Source organism: Eublepharis macularius, chromosome 11 (genome assembly GCF_028583425.1).
Source record: "Eublepharis macularius isolate TG4126 chromosome 11, MPM_Emac_v1.0, whole genome shotgun sequence".
NCBI lineage: Eukaryota > Metazoa > Chordata > Lepidosauria > Squamata > Eublepharidae > Eublepharis > Eublepharis macularius.
The window spans coordinates 81,227,603-81,251,027 of record NC_072800.1 but is presented as its reverse complement, the minus strand read 5'-3'; the positions used below and the strand labels follow the sequence as shown (position 1 = coordinate 81,251,027).

Here is a 23,425-nt window from a genome sequence, read left to right as displayed (position 1 = left end):
AAAAAAATATATTTATCACATACACTTGATTGTAAAATAGAGGATGGCGTTATTGCTGAAAACCAATCCCCCCGCCCTTGCTATTCTTAAATCTGAGGTTATACATCACAGGAACTTCTCAGCTCCATCCCTGAACAGGTTAAGCCAGAACATGTGAGTTTCAATCTTACTGATTTAAATGGGGCCAACTGCCCTGCATCCCAGAACTCTGGCTTAACTGGTTTCCACCGTAGTCTATAAAACAACATAGGTTCTCAGAGCTTATTCGCGTTAACGTTTTTTCAAGAAATCCGCTTAGCAAATGCTGCATTAAAGAGCAGCAGCACCTTGTGCTTCTGACATGCTATCAGTAATACGTATCACTAAAATCAATGTCTGCTTGGCACAACTAGGCAGAAGATTTTAGTAGGATAGAACCAGAAAAGCCTTCACATGCATCTCTTGCATATGAAAATATTTGTGTTCAAGAGGAGACAAGAGAATGTCGAAGAACAACAACAAATATCCTACTGAGATCCAGTTTGGTGTAGTGGTTAAGAGTGCGGGACTCTAATCTGGAGAACCAGGTGTGATTCACCACTCCTCCACTCGAAGCCAGCTGGGTGACCTTGGGCTAGTCACAGCTCTCTGCAGCTCTCTCAGCCCCACCCACCTCACAGGGTGTTTTGTTTTGGGGATAATAATGATATACTTTGTAAACTGCTCTGAGTGGGCATTAAGTTGTCCTGAAGGGCGGTATATAAATCGGTGGTGGTGGTGGTGGTTGTATGCAAGACACTGGAGTTGGGGCCTTGGCAATACTCATAATGTACTGGAAATTTCCCAATAAATCTTTTCCATTTGTATGCAAATGCCCCATTCATTTGAACCATGTTTGTACAGAACCAGTTACTAGTGATCAATTCAATCCTCCAGTCCTACACAAGAGTAATATTAGATATGGATATAACCCAAGCAAAAGCCATTTTAAAAAGAAAATCCTTAAACCAAGTTCTTCCTCAGTTGAATCAAATGTTCTCAGGCTGTACGGTCCTCTTCTAGAAGGAATGGAGACTCACAATATGGAATGAACTGTTCACCATCATCTAACTTGAAACACACACACATAGTTTTAGCCAAGTCAGCTTTCCAGTAGCCAGCCTCCTAAGATCAGCCTCCTAGCTGTCTCTCCAAAAAGAGCCACGCAATCAGCTAATCATGGATAGATTACATCCCTAAAATATTACTATAAATTTTCCTGCTGAACTATGCAACTACAATGTGATCTAATAGTTTTTCCATTCTTTGAGTCTGATCATTCTTCCATACCTCAAATGAGTATTTGCTGGTACTTACTAAGAGAGTTGTCTAACAGTTCTTGTTTCTCTGTCTTCTATGTAGTTTCTTCACACCGATTACATACAGATGTTCAAGCTGGTTGCTGCTTCATCCACACTAATTACTTATATGAGGTTTCAGCTGCAGGATCAAATCTTAATTCCTGTGATTTTGCTTCAGTGACTATCCATTTTCATTCTGCACTACATATAACCTGGGATGTTCCAAGATCTCACAGTAAGCAATGGGAAAGGTGCCCATCTCACAGTAAGCAATAGGCATGGTGCCACTGCCCATGTGATCATTCTGTCCAACTACTTGGCCATCTGTGAAGTGATCTCAGCAGTATGGAACTTTATCATAATGGAATTTCTGCTTGTCTGACAGCAAAATAATCAGCTAGATGTTTCCTATATTCTGAGGTGGGAATGCCCTTATGTCAATTTTGGGTATGAAGGTTATCGGTATGGCCTTTGAGCCTATCCAGATGATTGCATTTGCTTCATCACCTCTACTTCCCCCAAGAAGAATATTGAATATTCCCCTCTAAGAATATTGTTGAGTAATTCTTGCTGCATTCTTCTTGCATGTATTCTCCATCGTGGTTCCTCTGCTCCTTCGGCTTAAATGGCAGAGTGGTTAAAATGGCAGAGTGGTTTTCTTTATGGCAACTGATACAAATTTTCCCTAGAACTTGACACAAATCTCCCTTCACATGCTGCAGTGCACATCTTTTACAGAGTTTATTCTATTGTTTTGTATTTTTATCTTGTTACAGACCCTTGTTGTATCCCATTCAGTTTGGCTGTTATTGGGAAGCATTTTTTGTGCGTTTTAGATCTCTCAGGCACTCTATCTATTCTTGTGGCTTTTCCTAGAGTTAAATGGTCTTCCTTGAGCAGCCTTTCCTGTAGTTCTTTGGAGTTTGAACCCATAACAATGTTCTTCGTTCAGCACATTTCCCTCATCTCTGCAAGCACAGTTTAGTAATGGCAGCTTGGTCACCCATTCATCGTTGCTATTAGACCCTAGGCTTCTCTCAAAAGTTTTCCCTCTGCATTGAGGTGTTTTTCCTTGGTCTTCAGAAGCCCTCAAGAGTTCAGTTTGTCTGAGTTTTTGTGAGGGTGTATTTCCACAAACTTGCCATTTGAAGCTTTACAAATCCCTTCCCTCTTGCCCAAAACATGTGAGAAAAATGGCAGCTTTTGGGGGCTGCAGCCCTCTTATCTGCAGCTGGTCCTGCAGCTACCAGCTTTATTAAACCCATTCAGTCTTACCCAGTTCTCTGCTGGGTTTCCACTTTCCTAATCCAGAGTGACAAATTTCATATACTGCTCTGTGTGAAGGCCACAGTATGTCCCACTCAGATGCCATGAATTGTCTTTTGCTTGGAGGAAAGTCCCAACAGAACAGAATTAATAGAACTTTATTTAAACATCTGCACTTTTAGTTCCTAGTCTTCTTTGGCTAGGCCAAATGCAGCCTAATCCGTTCTCCAAAAACTAGCAATCTGGGTCATACTCCTTTCTCTTAAAGGAACCACACACCAGATAGTTATTGATCATATATAACAGCGCAAGCACTGCATTTAAGTCTCATCCAATAAATTATGTTTCAAGATACAAGCAAGGGTTTTATTTTTGTTAGCGTAACTCACACCGTATCTATTAAAAGATCCCCCAATCAAACTATGAGGTTTGTAATAATCCTACATTCATGTGACAAACTATGAGGTTTTTTAAAATGTCAATATACCATGGCAGATAAAGTACTCTATTCTAATTGCTTGTTTGCTAGCGCAGATAAGAAATCAGCATTACCAATGTTCAGCATTAAGAAATCAACATTACCAGAAATTCTAAGAAGCGTACCGTGCTGCCACCAAATCGTGTCATGATCTGATCCAGCCAACTGATAATGCCAGTGGAACCTGGCATATAATTCTTTACAAGCAATATAATTCTTTACAAGGAGGACAAAACTTTAGCAAATAGCCCAGAGCAACAGATCAGCTACCAAACTTGACTGGCCACAAAAGACACAAGTATGAAGAGGTGCTTTTGGAGAATGGCAGTAGTCTTAGGTTCACTAGTTTGGCACATCTGGCACTTACAAACTTTACAGTACCAATGCACTGCCTTGGTCTATCCATACTACAGATGAAGGAAAGAATGGGTTGTGCATGAGTTTCACAGTTCACACAAGGGAGATAATCAAAAGAACATAGATGAATCTACCATCTTGTTCTCCAAGGTACTGCTTTCTACATTTTCAACAGTCCACGTACGAACTGGAAAATCAGGAAGTCCTGGATACAAATATCCACAGTTTTTCCAGAAGTGTAATTATAGTCTAGGGCATTCTATTTATCTCTTCAAGATGCAAATGCCATCACTGGCTGAAAGCCTAACACAGTTCTCTGATGAAGCACTCAAACAAGAGGTAAGTCAAGCAAGAGGGAACAAAAACGCCAGCAGTCTATAAATAGTCTGGGACCAACAGGGCATACACATGAAGCCATTCTGGTACAGAGGTTAGACTGCTGGATGAGAAGGATCAAATCCTCAATCAGCTCAGCAGGTGACATGGCGCCAATCATGCTCTCAAATCAATCTCAGAGTAATTGTGAGGATAAAATGGAGAAGTATTGTGTAAGACACTCAGCATCTTTGGCGAAAGGTAAGATAAAATTGTGCTTGAAAAGAGACAGACCTTGGAATTCTGCCATACATAGAAATTTAAATCCCTTAACAAAAAAGTACCCCTATGCTATTTGCATATTTTCACTTTCATATTATAGTTCTAGAAAGTGTAAAGGCTGAGTTTGCATCTAAGAGTTGTGCTGTATGACTGCCAAGTTGTGCTGGAAGACAACTGGATATGGCTAAGAAAAACTCATTTTTTTATCTTAATTTAGGATTATAATACAGATGTCATTTGCTGAGCCACTAGAGAACAGTTACTGAATAGTATCACTAGGGGGCAGCAAGATAAAAGTTTAGGTATCTTGAAAGACATTTTTTAAAAGTGCAAATGTTAATCCAAAATTTCCCCATGTTTGTAATTTGCTCTGGTGGATATTTCTACTAGACATAATTATTTTCATCTCCCACCACATCACACATGCCATGAGCTACTGAAAAAGTATATAACTTAATTGTACAGGGTCCTGCCACCTTAAAGCCTATTTAGTATTTTTACATACAGAATTTTGCAAAATGGCAGCCACTATAATCAATTATTTGATAATCAGTTGGCACTCATTCAGGAACTGAGTAAAAGTGAGCCCATTCCCAGGATACCCAGAAGAAAGAGACTCTGCCTCCTGAAGGCAACCGTTTTTTAAAGATCTACATTATATTTCTTCTTCAGCGCCAGGTCGATCTAAGATGGATCCCAAACCAAAAGAAAAAAAACAGCAACAGAAGATATTAGAAACAAGAAAGATTTAATTGACAGGCATGTTTTTAGGACACCTTTTCTCCAAGCAGCACTTCAATACAATATGACTTCATTCGACAGCAGCTCTTTCGTATCTAAAGCAGAGAAAGTTTTTGTCGGAACTTGACTCCAGACACTTGAAGCCAGACTGTACCTGGGACCTTCTGCATACAAAGTGCCAATCACCGATCGACCATTTTTATAGTTTACCTATCACCAATATATGCCAAGGCTATGTAACTCTCTCCAATTATAGAAGGGACATTTCACAGGAAAACCCCAACCCAGCAGTGGATGCAACAATCCACCTCTCATGGCTCCTGCGTTTTTAATTAATCCACTTAAATCCCTACTTCCTCTCACTACACATGAAGAACCACAGCAAAGCAACTCAATTCCACATATACGTATTATAGTCCAAACATATATACCTGTATATGCATTGAAGATGCTTCAGAAACCAAAATCTGTAGCTACCCCTCAGCTAAGCCCAAGAGTTCAGTGCTTTCCCATTTAAGATACTTTGGCACAAACATACTGTCTTTTTCTTCTCACCTTGAAAAGTCCAAAAGCAAAACTCCTTATACTTCCCATTCCTCTTCACCCTCTAGGTCAGCATAGAAGCTGTCTAACTTTATAGGATTTTTACATGCACAGTCTTTCACACTGAATCTACCACAGATAGGAGGCTTATTTTTACCAATTCTCCTCATCTGCAAATATTTAAGCCTAGGCCTGGCTAGAGGCACTTCTAGCAGGGGAAGAAGTTGGGAACAACCTACTAGCATGCTAGCAGCAGACGAGTACCACCTTGGCTGACTTCTATCTGCAGGCATTTAAGCCTGGGTGTGACCAGAGGCATGGAGCCCTCTGATGTAACTGGAGTTTCAAGGCCAAGGACTCTTGGCTGACAGCCTGGAACCTACAATAAAGGAGGAACCCACACAAATTAAAGCCAACATAAGAGAATACACATGAGTGGGATACAATGACAAATACACAAATATAACACAGTCAAAACAATATATTGGAGTAGATAACTCTCAACATGAACCAAAAATCAAAGAAATTAAACGCAATACTGAATCGTACAATAGCGTCAAAGCCCAATATAACTATACACGTCACACAGAAAATCACAGTGTAACGAAATACACAAAGGAAGATATCCAACAGGTAAGCTCCCAATAAAAGATGGAACAGTCAATGTAAGTCCCAATAAACTCTATATTCTTTTTCTTTCCAGGTGGAGCTGGTGAAGGTGGGATGCCCACGATGCCCTACAGGCAGGGCCAGCTTGAATCCGCTGTTTCGTGTCTGTAACCTCTTCAGGGGCGAGAGACTTCCACCAAAGCAATAAATAGTAATAAATATTATTCAATGTTAATCATCATAATCAATTCCAGAATAGTCACATCCGGCGTCCTCACATCTTTGTTGGGTTTTTCCCCAGGGAGAAGAGCAACATACAAATAATAAAGAGTAAATACCTAAATAATTTCTAAAAGGAAAGGTGCCAGAGCTCAAGCCCATGTGCCTGCCTGGAAAATGTTTCCCTAGGTCTCAGATAAAGAGAAAATAATGGCTAGGTATTCTGAACACGCTTGTTTGACCAGGTTATATTGCTTCCAAATTTCAAGAACGAGCCCCAGTTTTGGAAACAGCCTCCAGAGCTAAATCCTGAGGAAACCCAGCTCAAACTGTGCCACCTTTACAAGGGCCAATCTACACAGCTATTTTGGAAACTTTATTCCTATTCTTGTAATGATTTTCTGCAATGGACGGAAAGAAACACCCAAATCAAGTTGGCTTCCTCTGGATCTGATCAAGTATGCTTGGGAACAGAAGACTAAACTGAGAACAGACATGTCAGAATAAATTTTTTCTTGATGTAACCAATTCCAAAGAAAGCATTTGTATCCATGGTTTCAAAAGCCAGAGGAGGGTTTTCCCTGGGGAGCTGCTTACACATGCCGGTGAAACTGCACTCTCTACTACGGCCTCTCACAGTCCACATTTTTGTAAGCACCTAACAAGGACCAGGCAGACTGCACAACCGGCTCATGTTTCTGCAAGAGAGGTTCCTGCACATCCCCTCCGTTAATTTCACACGATTTTTGTTTCATTCAAATAGAAAGCCCCTAGAATATATGTATCTAATTCATTTATACCCTACTTTTCTCCCCTAATGGGGACCCAAAGTGGCTTACAACGTTCTCCTCTCCTCAATTTTATCCTCACAACAACCCTGTGAGGGTTAGGTTAGGCTGAGTATGTGACTGGCCCCCGGTCAGCAAGCAAACTCTATGGCAGAGCAGCAGATACCAGATCCTAATCCAACACTCTAACCATCGTACAACACTGTCTCTCATATAGAGAAGTATGTCTGTTCTTTTGACCTCTTAACTCATGCATGAAATTGCTATATCTTTGCCTTAGCAATGTTTTGTAAAGTTCCACATAACCTTGACTTTGGAAAGCTCTTTTTGCCAATTTAGATAGACTATTCATGAAGAACAACATAAATATGCATAGCAAGCAAAAGAACTCAATCACAATACTACTTTCTAAGACATGATAACAGGATAGAAAAAAGAAGCATACATGCAGACCAGGAACAATCATGACTATCCAAATACATTCAACTCTAGAGAAAACTGTTTTTCTCTCTAGTTGCATCTTTTTCCCCCGTATGTTTTTATAGTGCCGCAAAACCACTTACAAAACCTTTCTGGATACAGGCATTTACATAAAATCAATAAAGATGTAGATGGAGGCATCATTGCCTGATCAATCAACTCAAAATCTATAATTTGTCTGAGCTCTGTTAACAATCTACCAAAAGTTGGGAGGACATGAGCAAAATGGGTTCTTATTCCTTGGGCAAGTGTTCAATGATTAGAGGGTCAAGAATGGAGGACCAGGGTTTCCAGGCCAAGGCTGACAACAAGTGGGAGGGTTGGGGGTGGGGACATGGCAGAGGGTGGCATTGCAAGCACCACAGAGTTTCCAGTGATTCTTAGAGCTACCCATCGTCACTTGTCACCCTAAATATTGGTGTCCATTGGTGTACTGCAATCTAAAATCGGAACTGTTTGCAGAAGAGAGATGGTCATTTAGAATCACAACTTCTAGCAACAGAAGAATGTTGAACTGGAAAGCTCTTTCCCCATCTACCAACTTAAAACAGACATCACAAAAGATAATAGCAAATGTGAGCTTTGACAACATCCTCTACACAGATGCAGAACAAACCAGGAGAACAAAGATTTAAAAGACAAAAAGCCACCGTATTCTAAACAGCACTGGACTGCAAGCTCAAAATTACTACCCATATAATAGAGAGATTGTTGCTGAAAAAAGTCCAGCCTTATACAATGCATACCACGCAGAAACAACAAGAGTATGTGAGAGTCTGGGGGTGGGAGAAATAAAGGAAACCTCCCAGGTTGTAATTGAAATTCCCAAGCTTGCTCTAATTCAACAACTCTCTATGCAATTAGGAACATAAGAAATTGCTTCAAAAAGCCATGAGCTGACCTTGTACTAAAAAGTGTCAGTCAAACTAAAAACAACTCCAAAACTGCCTGCTATACACTATACTGTGTTTTGTTTCATTTTAAATTCTGTTTCAAACTTGGTTTCATGTTCAGAAGACTCTGCATCACAGAATCAAAAGTCTTTCAGAGTATGAAATACGTAGATAAAAAAGATTTTGGACAGTGTTCTTTTTTTTTTAATGTTCCTATGAAGGACATGGGATTTCTTGCTTTGGTTTTCCTATGACATCACATTACAACCAGGCTCCCCCACCTCATCCCATATATCAGGATTTCCATCCATGGCAGGCTAGTCCACTTTCATTGCAGTCACACTCAAATAAAACCCACATGGCCTTCCATTCTCATGCCTCTTCCCAGATTTCATACTAGGCTCTGATTTCTTCTATGAATAACCTCTGGCCACCAAAACAGCGCATTTCTCCATATTAACCGCCTAAAGAACAGCAATTTCTTTAACAGGATATTCTGTTCTACTTAGTGGTTTCCCCTTTCCTTGTCCCTAAAATGTGCATGTCCAACTCATACAGGAATGAACTCAGAAGCCTAGTCGAGCAACTGGTACAGAATATGCTTACACTCCACACTGGAAAGGAAAATTAAATTCACCAAGTCTCTTTCTTCACTGATATGAACTCACAAGTGATGCTCAGCTAGCAAAGTAAATGAAGGTGGGACCACACAAGAGGGTTCCATAAGATGAAGCAAGTGCAAAAAAAAGTTCAACCATCTGGTATTATGTCAATGAAGCACTGCTCTTTTCTAGGAAAAGCGAGCATTATGTCACCAAGGAAATACTGTCAGGGCTGGGCTTGCAGCAAAAAGTCTGCGCAACACACACAAATTACCAGTTTTCAGAGGGATACAGAAAACCAGATAGTGGTTCAGAGGAAGAAAGCAGTGAATAAGAGAAGCCTTTGTGGTAGTTCCTGCTGCCGATTTGCAGGCTACAGTACAAAAGTTTCTGGAGCTTATAGACAGCTGCCATCTTTTTGGTCAAGCTGGACAAACTCAGGTTGTTTGGTTTTTTTTAAAAAAAACCACTTGGAACAGGTACTCAGTGGGATCACAACAGAAACCAGAGGAAAAGAAGCAGTGAACCCATTGCAAACTTCCAAGGCTGCACTGCCATGTAAGCCCCATTTCCTTATATTCTGAGTCGGCTGTGGTGGCAATGCAGAAAAGGAAGCAAATCTGATTGCACTGGATGTTAAAATAAAGAGGGCAGGCCCTGACAAGAACACCAATTTTTTTCACAAGGGAATGAAAAATAGCCTTAGCTTAGCAGAGCCAGTCTGGAAATGTTTTCATAGAACAGACACAAAATTCCATTTGGTTCCTAGCATTTGTATTCCTCGGGCTCAAGGCAAGTAACATGTTATAATACTCAGTTTCAGACATTATCAGTCTGAAGAATGAACTTTTTAAAAAGTGGCTGAAATATCCACTGGTCCGTAACACAATCCTTGCAAACAAAATGTCACATGTATGCCATAAATTCTCATTTATTTGTCTCCAGCACAAGTTACAGAGGCTAGCAAATTACTACATTCAGAAATGCCTATGTACAGAAAATCCGATTTATTTACCAATTTGGTGGTGTAATTTATACTAAAATAAATTTCCTTCTGCACAAACAAATACTGGTTTTCTCTGTACACTAGTACCTTATTCAAAATGAACCCAATTCTACCAATGCTTCCTCTCCCAAAATTTATTCTGTGTAGTCTTCTTGAATCCATTGTAATGTATTTGAATGATGATCATTCAAAACCAGCAGCACTCCACTACTGAATATAAAATACAAAAATAAAGGCTTCCTGGCCACTGGAGACAGTATTATACTGAGCATGTCTGGAATGTTTTAGCACAACACCCATACAAATGTAAAACAGAATATGTTTTTGGAGGGCGGTAAATTTTTGAAATGAACATATTATTGTATTTGCTTCTTAATGTTTTATTCCACAGAAGCACAGATTATCTAGATAGGATAATACTTTCTTCGTTGATTTGCTGGTGTCTCTAAAATACTTAACGGTGATATCACATAGAAATGGATTCTTTCTTACCAAAATCTTATTCTTCTCACTGACTGCATAACAACACCAATCACAAACAGAAAGCTCTGCTGGATCAGACCAAGGTGGCATCAAGTTCTAGCATTGTGACAGAAGATAAAAAAAATTCCTTCAATACACTCTCAAAGGAAGGAAATTTATGTGATCGACATTTTACTTCACATGTCCTCATGCTACCCTGCGATCAATAAGAACAATCTATGCACAGGTCTCTACAGCTGTTCAGCTATAGAAACACAAGACGGTGCACAAGAAACGTGTGTGTGTGTGGTGTGTGTGTGTGTGGTGTGTGTGGCGCTCCTCTGCATCCAGCATCCCATTCAATCCTGTGTATAACCGTAGGATCCAACTGCACAGCTGAAACCTGCTGCTCTCATGGAACCATCCTGCCTTCTTCATTCCTGTTGGGGAAGTGAGGAGAAGCCAAGGTGCCCATTTCTTCACTCCGGCAGCACATCTGTTAAGATGGTTTGAGAAAGGTGAGGGAGAGGTATGAGCACTCAGGTACTCGTGCATTTGGAGATCAGGCTTAGTTTCTGCAGCAGATCCAAGAACAGTGAGGACGTCTGGCAAGTCACCAATGGGGAACAAATGCAGCAAATGAACGATGAATAGGGTCACTTCCACCCTCTAACGCCAGAATCTGTAACGTATTCCCTACATCTCTGAATTCATGTTCATGGGCCATTTAATTTGAATACTGCTCTGTTATTTCTTTATCTTACTGGCAATAGCCAAAAGTGACACATTAGGAACCAACAAGATTTTTAACCTGCCTTTCCTATGACAGATGCCAAGCCCCACTGAAGTAGGAATACAAGCTACTTTTTCCAAAGGAACACGGCTGATGAAGCAATGAAGACTAGAGATTTTAAAAGGCCCTAAAGGTGATGTACACTGGAACCTGTGACAGGCACTCCTCTCTCGTTATCTTCTACTTCCTTTGCTGAAAATCAGAAATATACAAGTGCAGACATCTCATTTTCCCTCCTCCCTACACATCAGCAAACCAACCTTTATCTACCCTCCCAACCCTGTCTTCCCTCCCCCAAGCAGCCTTCGCCTCAAGCAGATGTCCCAAGTATGTCCCAGGAAATTTCCAGGAATTCTCCAACCCAGAGTTGGCAACTCTAAGAGTGGGTCTCCGGATCCCAATCTGTAAATCTAACCACTACACTGACTTTCATGGGGTGGCTTCTGTTAAACAGCTGCAAACAATCAGACCTGGATGAGTCAGGCAAGTTGTGTGGTACCAAGTCATCTGGTGGTTCTGCTGGGCCTGTCCCAGTGAATCTGCTTTGTAAGGCGAATATGGCCCTGGGAAAGTGCCCTGCCCCCTCGCCTTGTTTTTTACTGACAGAAAAAAGCTGGAAGGCTGGCAATACTGTTGCAGTTGCCTAACAATGGCCACTGAGTATTATTTGTTTCTTAAAGCCACAGGCACTGCTTTTATCATTTTGCAAGTTTTAAACCCCCATTTTTTCCTCCTGCAAACCTGGGACATTTTTTAGGTTTGTAAAAAGATCTGTCTTGTCTGTTCATGGCGCCAACCTCTAAATTTAAATATCCACAGATTTGGTTATGCTGAAAACTAGATATATTGACAAGCGGGGACCGGCAAGGACTTGTGGGGTGTGCATTTCCTCCTCCCTCACTATTTCCTCTTTCCCGGAATTCCTCAGAGCCTCTCTCGTTTTCCTGCTTCCTTCTCTCCTTCCCATCCATCAGCCAACCTACCTTTACCTGCCCATCTTCAGCTTTCCCTCCTTCCTTCCACCTGGCAAACTATGGCCCAACTGTGCAATGCTGGCTGCTGGATCAGGCCGAGTTCCACTCGGGGAAACCCACAAGGACTTGCAGGGGGCATATAACTTTCACCTCTACTCCTGCACTATTTCTTCTTTCCCTCCTCCTGGCAACATCCATATCTTAATCTTTCTCTGCTTCTTTCTGTCCTTCCCACCCACCATCTGTCCATATCTTCAGCTATATTTAGTATTCATTTATACCCCACCTTTCTCCAGAACGGGAATCCAAAGCAGTTTACATTGCTCTCCTCTCCTTCATTTTATCCTCGCAACTACCCTGTGAGGTAGGTTAAGAAGAATGTGTAACTAGCCCAAGATTGCCAGTGAGTTTAAACGACAGAGTTAGGATTTGAACCTCCCAGAGTCTAGTCTGAAACTCTGACCACTGCACTACAATGGAATGAATGCTGTTGAACAGTAGCAAGCAGCCAGTCCTGAGTGAGTCACGCAAATTTCTCGGTGGTTGCTGCTAGGCCTAGCCCTGATGGGTTCTCCCTCAAAGGCCAAAACAGCCATAAAAGGCCCTGCCCTCTCTTCTTGCTTTTACTTATAGAAACCAAGAATTATGGGCTGTACTATTGTGGTTATCCAGCAATGGCCACTGGGCCATTCATTTCTTAAAGCTACAGGTGCTATTGCTATTATTTTGGGTTTTTTAATCCTTCTCCATGTTTGTTTGTTTAGATTTCAGCTTTTTCTGCAAATCTGGGTGTTTTCCTCCGATTTATAGAAAGATCTGTCTTGCCTGTTCATGGCTCCAATCTCTGGATTTAAGTAACCACATTGGGAATTAGAAATACTGATGATCCTACTATGTTCTCACCATGGCCAATTAAATTTCTCCCCCAATGTCTCTTGGTATGACAAACACACTCTTCATATGTGATCTGCAGATCTGGCTAAACAGTATTAGGAAGATAATGGACAAAAGAGACCTCTAGTTTGACCTACCAGGCCACTTATTACATTTACGGCTAATACTGAAATTGATGTACAGACACCAGGAGGATGAGATGCAGGTAGAAATCCAACGCTACATGATGTCACTGTTAAGGATTTTGCAAAACAGTCCTAAGCAGAATTACACCTTGGTAAGGCAGATGAACTAAATGGGTTTAGAACGGTACAACTCTTCTTAGTATTGTATTATCGGAGTCCTATATAAAAGGTTTGTCAAGTGTGACTCCTCTCCACCCCAGTAACAGTTTTTCCTCCCATCTATGTCACACATTTCATGATGCTCTGCCTTGCCTTGTTACTAATGGCACTTACCAGGCAGCCAGAGCCTGATTACAACCACTCATACATTCTACAACAAACTAGGTACACTGTCTTAAATATACCACCAATGTATTTTAGTAGCTTAGACTTCTGTATCCTGTGGATGCAATGCAAGTTACTTTTATTCAAACAGGTTTAGAATTAGGAAAGAAAGGGTAGAATAATATATATATATATTTAGAATATTTTGACACCTGTCCATGAACTTGCCAGAAGCAGCTTACAAAATAAAAATAATAAAAAGAAATTTATTTTGGCTATTTACCCTGAGCCCTTGGGATGGATAAAATTGACAAAATAAAATGGTGGTTGCTTCAGGGAGCAGATTCCTCCCCAAGTCTGATCTCAATATCTCTTGAGTTGTACAAAGTTCCAGTTGAGAACATGATTTACTTTTCACTTCCTGTACAGAAGTGTTTGAGGCACCTCCCCTTATGCACTTTTTGAAAAATAAGTCTCTACCAGTAAAATACAATATGGTTGCTGTGCAAATACATTTTGTATCACATCTAAAAAAAGAAGTCTACAACTCGTACATCCTCCAGACTTTACGGTTTCCATGGAGAAGCAGCAAGTATATAAACCTCTCGTGCTTTGAGGCCACAGAACACACATTTCAGGACTTCCATTATCACACAAAGAAAAAGAGCACTGGGATAGGAAGAGGATGGGCGCAGGAGGACAACAGAGGAAAACAAAGAAAATAGGCAGAACGTGTGGAAAGAAAAGGAGAACAGTCCAGAGAAAAGTTACCTTTTTGCTGCGCGCAAGCAGGTATCACCCACAAACAGATGCCCACATATCAGTCTGTAACTTTGTTATTCAGACTGAATCCAATGTACAGAACCAGACTAGCATAGCAGAGGTAGCCTTCTATTCGAGACGGTGGCTTTGAACCACAAGAAGTATTTTTTTTTCAGTATATGAGCATTTGAATATTCAAGTCCCCCTGTGCAGTCTGAAGTAACAGCTCAGCAAAAGATATCATGTAAGGCATGTATTTATCATGTATTCTGTCTCCCAGTCAAATAAGAGGTCATTTGAAAGGGGGGGGAGGGGATCCAGAGTGATGCAAAGAAATATACCCGTTAACACAGACCAACAATGGACTATATGAATGCACTGCAGAAGCAATCACATTTCAGCCACTACCCCCTCCTTCCCTTGCCCCAACTTTGCTACTCAGTCCTTTCCATGTGATGCATGACATACATTATGAATGACCCCTCTACACACACGCGCGCGCGCGCGCGCGCGCGCGCACACACACATACACCGTTGTGCTGTAAGCAAAATCTTCACTGCCCTGTTCCTTAATAGCAGCTGCTGAAACAGTCACACAGATAGATAGGCAATTAGCCATTTGTGTCAGAAAGAGGGGGTTAGGGGCATGCAGAAAGCGTCAGTGCAATGAGCTAGAGCAGAGATCTGTCATCTAAGGAGCAGCCATCGAATCAAGCATAGAAATCAAACTAACAGCTATTGCAGAACAAAGTCCCAGTGGTTTCTGGCAAACTATTCACAGCCAAGACTATAAGTTGGCTACTCTAGCCTGCCTGGAGGAGGGAACAAAGAAGAATGCCAACTCGTCTCGTACCAGCTGCTTTCCCCTCCTGTCACCAAGAGTAGGCCAAATTCAGAAACAAGAACCTCAGAATGAGGGAATATTCTTTTATGAACAAAAAAATTCAAAGACTGACAAGCAACAAGCTGTACATGCCAGATGCAGAGACAACCGAGGGTGGGGGGAGAGGATTTAAGCTAAGATTGCAAGCCATGTTTTGGAATGCTGGGAATACCAGCAAGAATTAAATGTTATTCAATTCAATTTCTACTCCCGTTTGTTGTCCTTATGACATTACGTTCTTATACAACATAAATATTTATTTGTTCTGTGAGGGTCTGGCACTCACTGGGGATGTAAAGCACTATCTATGTTAAAATTGTTTTTGAAAAATTCAATAATAAATAATGCAATGGGGCAAAGCTGAGTTTCTTTAAAGTGCCGATCTCCAAGAGATTTGCCTCATTTGACTCGAGCCAATTTCTTTGTCCTAAAGAATACTCTCAATTTGCCTTTGAAAAGACTTAGAGAGAAGGCATTCCCCCAAGCTATCCACCTGCATGAATTCCCATGTTTTAACAGAAGGGTACTAAGCAGGAACTGTACCGAGAGCACACTGTGCACAGGGTAACACTGTCACCAAAAGGCAGTTTCTGTTCTCTTTCTGTCCTAACAGTTTGACTTCTTGCAGTTTCCTTTTATATCCTTCCTACTCTGGAGACAGAGGTCTGGGGGAAATGGAAGGCAAATGAGGACAGAAAAGCAACCTCAGGCAAACGTAATTCTCTGACCAGGGTTCAGTATATCTATGGACCCCATCCCTAACTGTGTATATAAAGCAATGGGTTGGAAGACTACCATGTTGCAGAAGTCTGGCACGCTACTGATATTTGGCCGTGTGAATAAGGTTACACAAAGGGATGAATGGCTTAGCAGAAGGTCAGGAAGTCTCTAGTCAAGAACCAATGGGCTGAAGACCAAATAAAATATATAGGACATATTTTCCTGTACAATCTTGAAATACAGCTATCTGCAGAGAACACCCATACTGGTACTTAACAAGCCAAATATTATTTTCCACTATAATGCAACAGATGCTTGACATATTACTGGTAGCTTTCTGAACTACTATAACCAATTGACACATAGTTTGGGGTTATCTGTGTCTCTATCTTAGTGTAAAACAAAACTAGACATACCCAGAGGCCAAAACTACACTAAAAAAACCAAAAAGTCTAAGTAGCACCTTCAAGACATTTATTGTAACACAGGTTTTTGGAGCCAGAGCTCATTTCATCTGAAACATGATGTCATGTATATGAGGAAGTGGATTCCAACTTGCAAAAACTTACGTCACAGTGCACTCATTCGACTTGAAGGTAGTACAAGACTCTTTAATAGTTTAGTTGCAGCAGACTAACAGAGTTATCTCTCTGGAATTAAACAAACAGTTTATATCCCAGAGCAACATGTAACCCTAGTAGCAATGACCTTAGCAGACACACACAACACACATCCCAGTCCTCCTTCTGAATGCTTCTCTGTAAGGTTTTCCATGGGCTCAGCTGAATTCATATGTGATTATTTGAACACCATCCATAATGCTGAGCTTTTCTACAGGTCTCCAAAGACAGAACAGTTCTGTGAATCACATGTTAAACATCAGCCATTTTGAATATTCCAGGTTGTCAAATGTCGTTAGTTCAAAATGCTATTTGAACTTGCCTGGTGATTTGATGCAACTGCCAAATGATCCTATTTTCTGTCCAAGTTTACACAGCTTATTAGATTCCACTGCTTTTACAAAGCTGTTTCACTTCTGTTTTAGCGCAAGCTGACGTTTTATCACACAAAAGGTATATAATTTGCTCTGCTCCTATGAAACACATTCAGTGGACTACTTGTAGAAAAATGGTGTTCTCTAACATAACAGGCAATATATGCATATTTGACAAATCAAGGCTGGTAAGAAGGTTAAACACAGAAAACTCAAAACAATGTATACTATTCTATGGATAAATTATTCTGCATGTTATCTGAAGAAGAGTGATAGCTTAGAACAAAATATTGAAGTGAGGACTGGCTATTAAATTTGACAAGAGATTTCATTTGGTTTTCAATGAAAACAACCCGAAGTACTTAAAGGCAATGTTATTCTGAGATCACTTCCCTATTATTTCCTTGATCAGGCAAGGATTTATAGTTCTGTATTACTTTGTAAACCCAGCCCCATTGAGCTAATGGTGCTGAAAAATTTTAGTGCATGAACTTAAAAAACTCAACTGAAAAATACTGATTGCCATCAAAGGGGGGGGGGCTATGACAGTAGCCTTCTTTTCACCAGCTCCGTTGGGAAATAAGAATCTTGAACACAGGCCTCTGGAAGTACAAAACGATGTATCAAGTTTCATGTGCTTAGATACGATATTTCCCAACTTCTATTAATTCATATGCTGTTTCCTTACAGAAGAAAATAAGTTTCTCTTTGCTGAAGCCCAATGGATACAAACAACCCTAAGAGAACTGAACCAGCATAAACATAATAAGGGAAAAGCTTAGTGAGTCCAGCATCATTCTATTTTAACATCCAGACTAATCTCTCACTGGAACAATGTTTCACTGCTAATTACTAGTTGCCTGAAAGATTATGCTCACTAATAAAGTTCTCCAGTACAAATATAGAGCAAGCTGGATGATCAGGCATCTCCTTGCCCTGCACAATGCTTCTCCGTGTAGGGGCCAACAGCCAGAGTACATCTGGAATCATGTTTCTTAGAACAGATCCAGCTGAGCATCCCTAAAAAGCAGCGATCACCAACAGCTTACTAACAACAAGGACAATGAAAATATGCACTTACTGAACATGGTTATATACTCCCTTCCTTGCACTTCTTGCATGAACGCTTCTCTGTCCTCCTACCTTTAAGCACCCAAAGCTTGAAGGCATGCAAATAAAGCCTGCTCAATGTGGTAAAATAAAGAGCATGCGCTGAAGATTCCTTTGATGCTTTCACAACAAAATCAGAGAAGGAAGACTGGAGTTCACATAATATTAAACGGAGCTCTTTCAACAGCCACCAGAAGACAGTTAGCAAGAACTTAAAAGAACTGTATGTATACAGTGGGGTGGAAGGAGGAAGAATCTTTCAGCGGTCTGGATGCAGTTCCGGACGTAAATCAGTTGTTATGTGTGCAATTAAGCAAAGATGTGGAAGTATTAAAACGGACACAAAAGTGGATGTGCCTAACACGCACGGCATTTAACACGAGTGTGATAATTCACACTACATATTGTGTTTCACATGGATTGTAGGAAAACTGGATCAAACCAGATTTTCCACTGGTGAAAAAGGACTGCTCCAAAGCCTACGGGATCATGAAACCGTCATGTACAAAAGCCATGTTGGATAGAGGGTTATTAGGGAAAGGAATTGGGTAAAATTGAAGAGGAAAAGCTGGCTGGATCCCTGCACATGAACTCAAACTACTTCTTGTCTACTCCCTAAAAAGACAAAATTTCTGTTACGTGCATCTTTATCTTAAACAAAGCAAGACAGACCAAAACTCAAGAACTATGTATCTGCCAACCTTCTGTTCTAAGAATACAGTTCCAAATGCTTAAAGTGTCATGTAACCCTGTGGTTTCAAACAGCAACAGACAACAACTTTCTGATGGTTTGCAGATTTGGTTTCTTTAATTTATTACTAAATAAAGTTTTAAATGCTTTGCACCTCATTTGCCAAAAGCAGCTGGATACAGCACATGCTATTTATGCAAAAGATTTCTGTAAGGGGAAAAATTCAACCAATCAGTATGTAGTAGATTTATGTTCCATAACATTTGTTATGGCTCAACAACTATGGTCTGTGTGTGTGATCATGCCTACAATTAAGCTACTGGATGCTATACCAATGTCTTAAAGATTTCACCCTAAAAATAAAGTCCTGAAATAGGAGCAGGGTAAATGTTCTTCCGTTACAGTTTGTCATATTTCTCTCTCTCCCTATTGCCACAGTACATGGGTTAGAGGCAAAATCTCCAAAAAGAATAAGGAAACTATGAACACAAGAGAACAAAGGTGGAGCAAAACCTCTCTGCTGAAGCCCCATGGCTGAATTAGGAACCCAGATGAACAGTTTTGTGGAGGGGGCACAGAGACACACACACACGTAATTTTACGGAGTTACTCCAATTCAGTGATTTAAATGTGCTTAGACTGAAGTAACTCAGCATAGGGTTGCACCGTAAATACATTTTGGAAGGTATCTGAGTGACAGTCACTCTAGCACTGTTCTTGCCAATCACGACGCAAGCACTTTACTTGCCATTTTCTACCTTATTTACATCATATGGAAAAACATGGATTAAATATTCAAGTGTGCTGCAGCTGTGTTAGCAAATACACATGAACACAAACATGCAATTCTCAGTCTGAGATTTATATTCTTAAGGACAGATAAATGAAGAATATTTAAAGATGCCTCATAGAAGGACTGGATTCATGCGTGTTGTTCCTAGATTTCAAGATTTCCTAGATTTGCATTTTCCTTGCTGCACCTATGCTAACATGCCTCATTTTTTCAACACCCCTCAAGGCAAAAACAGAAAATGATTACCTGTGCCTGCACTTCCTTCACTGGATAGAAACCCCATTATGCAAACATTCATTTTCCTATGTTCCCTATAACTTAGCTCACTGCATGTCACTCAAGTTGCCCCAGGTCAACATAAATAACACTCCCATTAATCCAAACTTCCAATTATGCAAATGCTTTGAATGGATCTCCCCATGGCTATTTGAATACATGACGTTGTTCTGTACTTGTTTTGATGGTGGGGATGGGGGGGGGGGGCGGGGGGGCGGGAAACGCTCTCCATTCCCTCCAGAGTTTCCTTAACATCAGGTCAGAGCAACATCACACAAAATTAGTAAATAAGAATGCCTGCTTATTAAATGAAGCTAATAGGATGTAAACTTTGCTACTAACTTTACCTGCGAGAGATTTTTCTAGAACACATTCCTGAACTATCATCTGATGGAAGCAGAAAAGGCATTAATGGATACCATGAAGACTCAAACTCTCTATCTGGGCAAGGTGGGAAAAAGTCTTGACCTCAGTTCAAAATTAATTACATTTAAATGCTAATTAAAAAATAGAATTAAGGACATTCATTCATTCTTAAATCTTATTTTAGCAATTTAAAAGAGATTATATATGGGACTGGAAGAAATGAAGCTTAAATTTCATTTAGCATCTGGATTACAAATTCCTATTAAACAAACCAGAGCTCATTATAAAATCAATATCAACTTAACCAGTGCGCCCCAAGAGAAATAGCAAAAAGGTCACTCCCAGAAATTCAAACAATTTTCCTGCTGGAAGAGCATGATTTTAATTACAGATATTATTAATTAGAACTGTCAAAGCAAAGAGTATCCTCTTACTTATCACAACTAAAAGTATGATTTTTCCCCCAGATTAAATTCATATACATTCAGAAGAAATTGTAATTCTTCTTTAATTGTGAATAGCAACATTTTCCGTTATAAAATCTTAGAAAATGTTTTTACAGGAAAAATAGTTCAGCAATTAGTTATTATGGCTACACACATCGTTTGAACAAAAGTGCTCTCACTGAAAAGTCACCCTTTTATCGCCTTTGATAAGGTATTCTTTCCATATTTTGACTTTAACTGCTTTTCTCCTCACGCTCAAAACTTGAATTAAAAACCTTTTCTTCTGAAATGCTAATATCCTGGAACGTGTTTGAATTCATCACTCTCACTAAGGATTTCAACAGGCATGCAAAGTTTTACACATATATACACCCTGTTCCAAGGGGAAATCGCACTTTCTAAAAGGTGACTTAAGGGCAACAACAACAACAACAACAACAACAACAAATAGAGGAAGAAAAGTGGATCCATCTCTTTGAGGTTTTATAAACTCAACTTTCTGTACAAAAAGACACACAAGCAAGTGTATTTGGTTTTCAGAGAACACAGCAGTAAAAATAAAAATGAACAGCTTTAGATTCAAAGAGTCACTAGATATTTGAATACACAGCTTATTGCCCCCAAAGCATACCCGGAGCATACATTTCTGAATCTCCTCACAAAACTAAGGAAAATTCTACAGGTATACTAAGATTTGTGGACATGAAACTGTATCATTTGTCCATTCATACATTATTTAATATTAAATAATATATCTTGTTTCCACACAATAACAAAACATTGACCATAATATTTTTTGAAATTATATTCCACAGCTTTCCAACAACAGTAAGCAGCTCCAGAAACAGCGTCCTGTATACAATTAACAATTTTAAACCAAGCAAAATGCCACACCACTAATAAGACAGGCACATAAATGTACAATAAAAAAATCATCCTAAAAGATCCAATACAAGATCTAAAGGTTAAAACTACCAAGATGTCAGTGACATAAGCTGCCAGTTGTTAACCAATGTTTCAGAAACAGCACCATCTTTATCCTACAAAGGCTGTGAAATTATTGTAAGCCATCTATAACGTTTCTATATATTACAGGCTTGGCACAGGTCTGTTGCCATTGTTCTCTGAGAAACAGGCCTGCTTTTAGCTCCTCTAGCTCCTGCAAATTTATCAGCATTATATTCCACTTTATCTGAATAATGGGAGAAACTGACAACAGCTCAGGTCAAAGGTTCTTTTCATATCAGACCTCCATGAAGTCAATGATTCAAACAGAGGAACACCTTCAGATAACTGTACGCCTCATAAATCGCAAAGATTTTTTTTTAATATCTACAAAGCAGTGACAGATTCTGGATATTAATGTTATTTTTTTCCAGAGGCACTGCAATTGCCAACTACTCCTTTTAACATTTCTAATTACAGGCACATTTACAGCGAGCCACAAGAATAGACAAGATTAATAACTAGCAATAAAAAGCTGTTACAGTCTATCTTGGGGAATATTAATGGACAGAGTCCAAGTAAGGCATTGTTTAAAGAAAAAAAAACCACCTCGACTATGAATAAACAAAAGCAGCACTCCCTTGTGTGTGGGACAATAAATAACACTTTTAAGCGTCCAAGGAAAAGAACAAATGGAAGTAGTGGAGAAACTGGTCTCTTACCTGATAAGCAGCAGTAGCATCTGACCCAGAATCAGAGCCCAGGCTTGTCAGCTTCTCCTTCAGTTTGTGATGTGAGCCGTGGCGGAGGCAGTAGATGACCCCAGAAGCCACAAGGATCCCAAAAATGCAAGCAATGGAGAGGAGGGTTAGTATGATGAATTTGGTGGCATCTTCTTCTTCTCCGGCATGGTGGGGCAAAAACTGCAGCTTGCTTTTCTGTGTAAAAAAATAAGGGAAAAGAAATGTTTTCAGATAACAGTAAGATAAAACCCCTATAACCACTGGCAGTGAAATTCTTTTCACCCAAGATGACATTGAGAGAAAACACCACTGTACCATTTTACTGCAATTCAAGCTTTCTCCATATTGCAATTTTTCTTCTGCTTTTTACATTTGTTGCAATGCATTCCTGTGCTCTGGAATGGCGTGCAACTTAGCTTGCAAGCCAATGTTAAGCAGGTTTACTTCCAAGTATATCCCACTTGCTTCCTACTCACTGGATGAGCGCAAAGAGGCAGCCCAATTTCACAGATGCTCATAAAGTAGTACCAGAATTCAATGATACTTTCTCCCAAGTTAAGCATACACAGTGCTTTAGCATTTAACTAACTGGAGCAAAACAAAAAAATAGCCAGCATCACCATCACACCAAAAAATTAAAACAGATTTTCCCACTCAGTTGAACATACATCTATTTCTTTAATGCCACATACCTTGCCATATTTCTAAAAAGCTAGATATACTGTCCAATAATACAATGGAAATTGGTATGAGGGAAAAACTGACTTCCAATAACAAAATTGCAGGGTTGAGATAGAGATAAATGTGTTCTACGGTAGCTAAGGTTCTTCATGATTTATGTAAAAATGAGAAGTGAGTTTCTTCTTCCTGGTAAGATCAGCCATCCTGAAAATCTCTCCAGCCAGCTCCTCAAGAACTTCTCCCCGTTCCCACTGTGCTTTCATTTCAGTATGGGGGGGAGGGGGGGAGACAGAGTTTTCAAATCGTAAGGAGGGAATCCAGAAGGCTTCCCCTTCCCCCAATAGAAACATAAGTTCAAGTCGAGGGAAAAAGTGGAGGTGGGGGGGAGAGGAAAACGTTTCCAAAGTCCTCCGGACTTTTTTTTTAAATTAAAACAAAACAACAGAGGTATAATTTTTATGCATGTGCAGCCATGGCAAAGAAATCCTGGCGCTGCTTTTCAGTCGTCTCCATGCACTCAAAAAGTTGTCCAATAATTTCCTCTC

General features: G+C 40.0%; 1 protein-coding gene across 1 annotated transcript in view; it reads right to left on the bottom strand.

The window, feature by feature from the left end:
- PTPRN2 (protein tyrosine phosphatase receptor type N2) overlaps positions 1 to 23,425 on the bottom strand; it is an 816,843-nt gene that overhangs the window by 91,764 nt on the left and 701,654 nt on the right. The window contains exon 13 of the mRNA XM_054990963.1: positions 22,179 to 22,394. Coding sequence (XP_054846938.1) covers positions 22,179 to 22,394 — 216 coding nt within the window. The remainder of the gene's footprint in view (positions 1 to 22,178; positions 22,395 to 23,425) is intronic.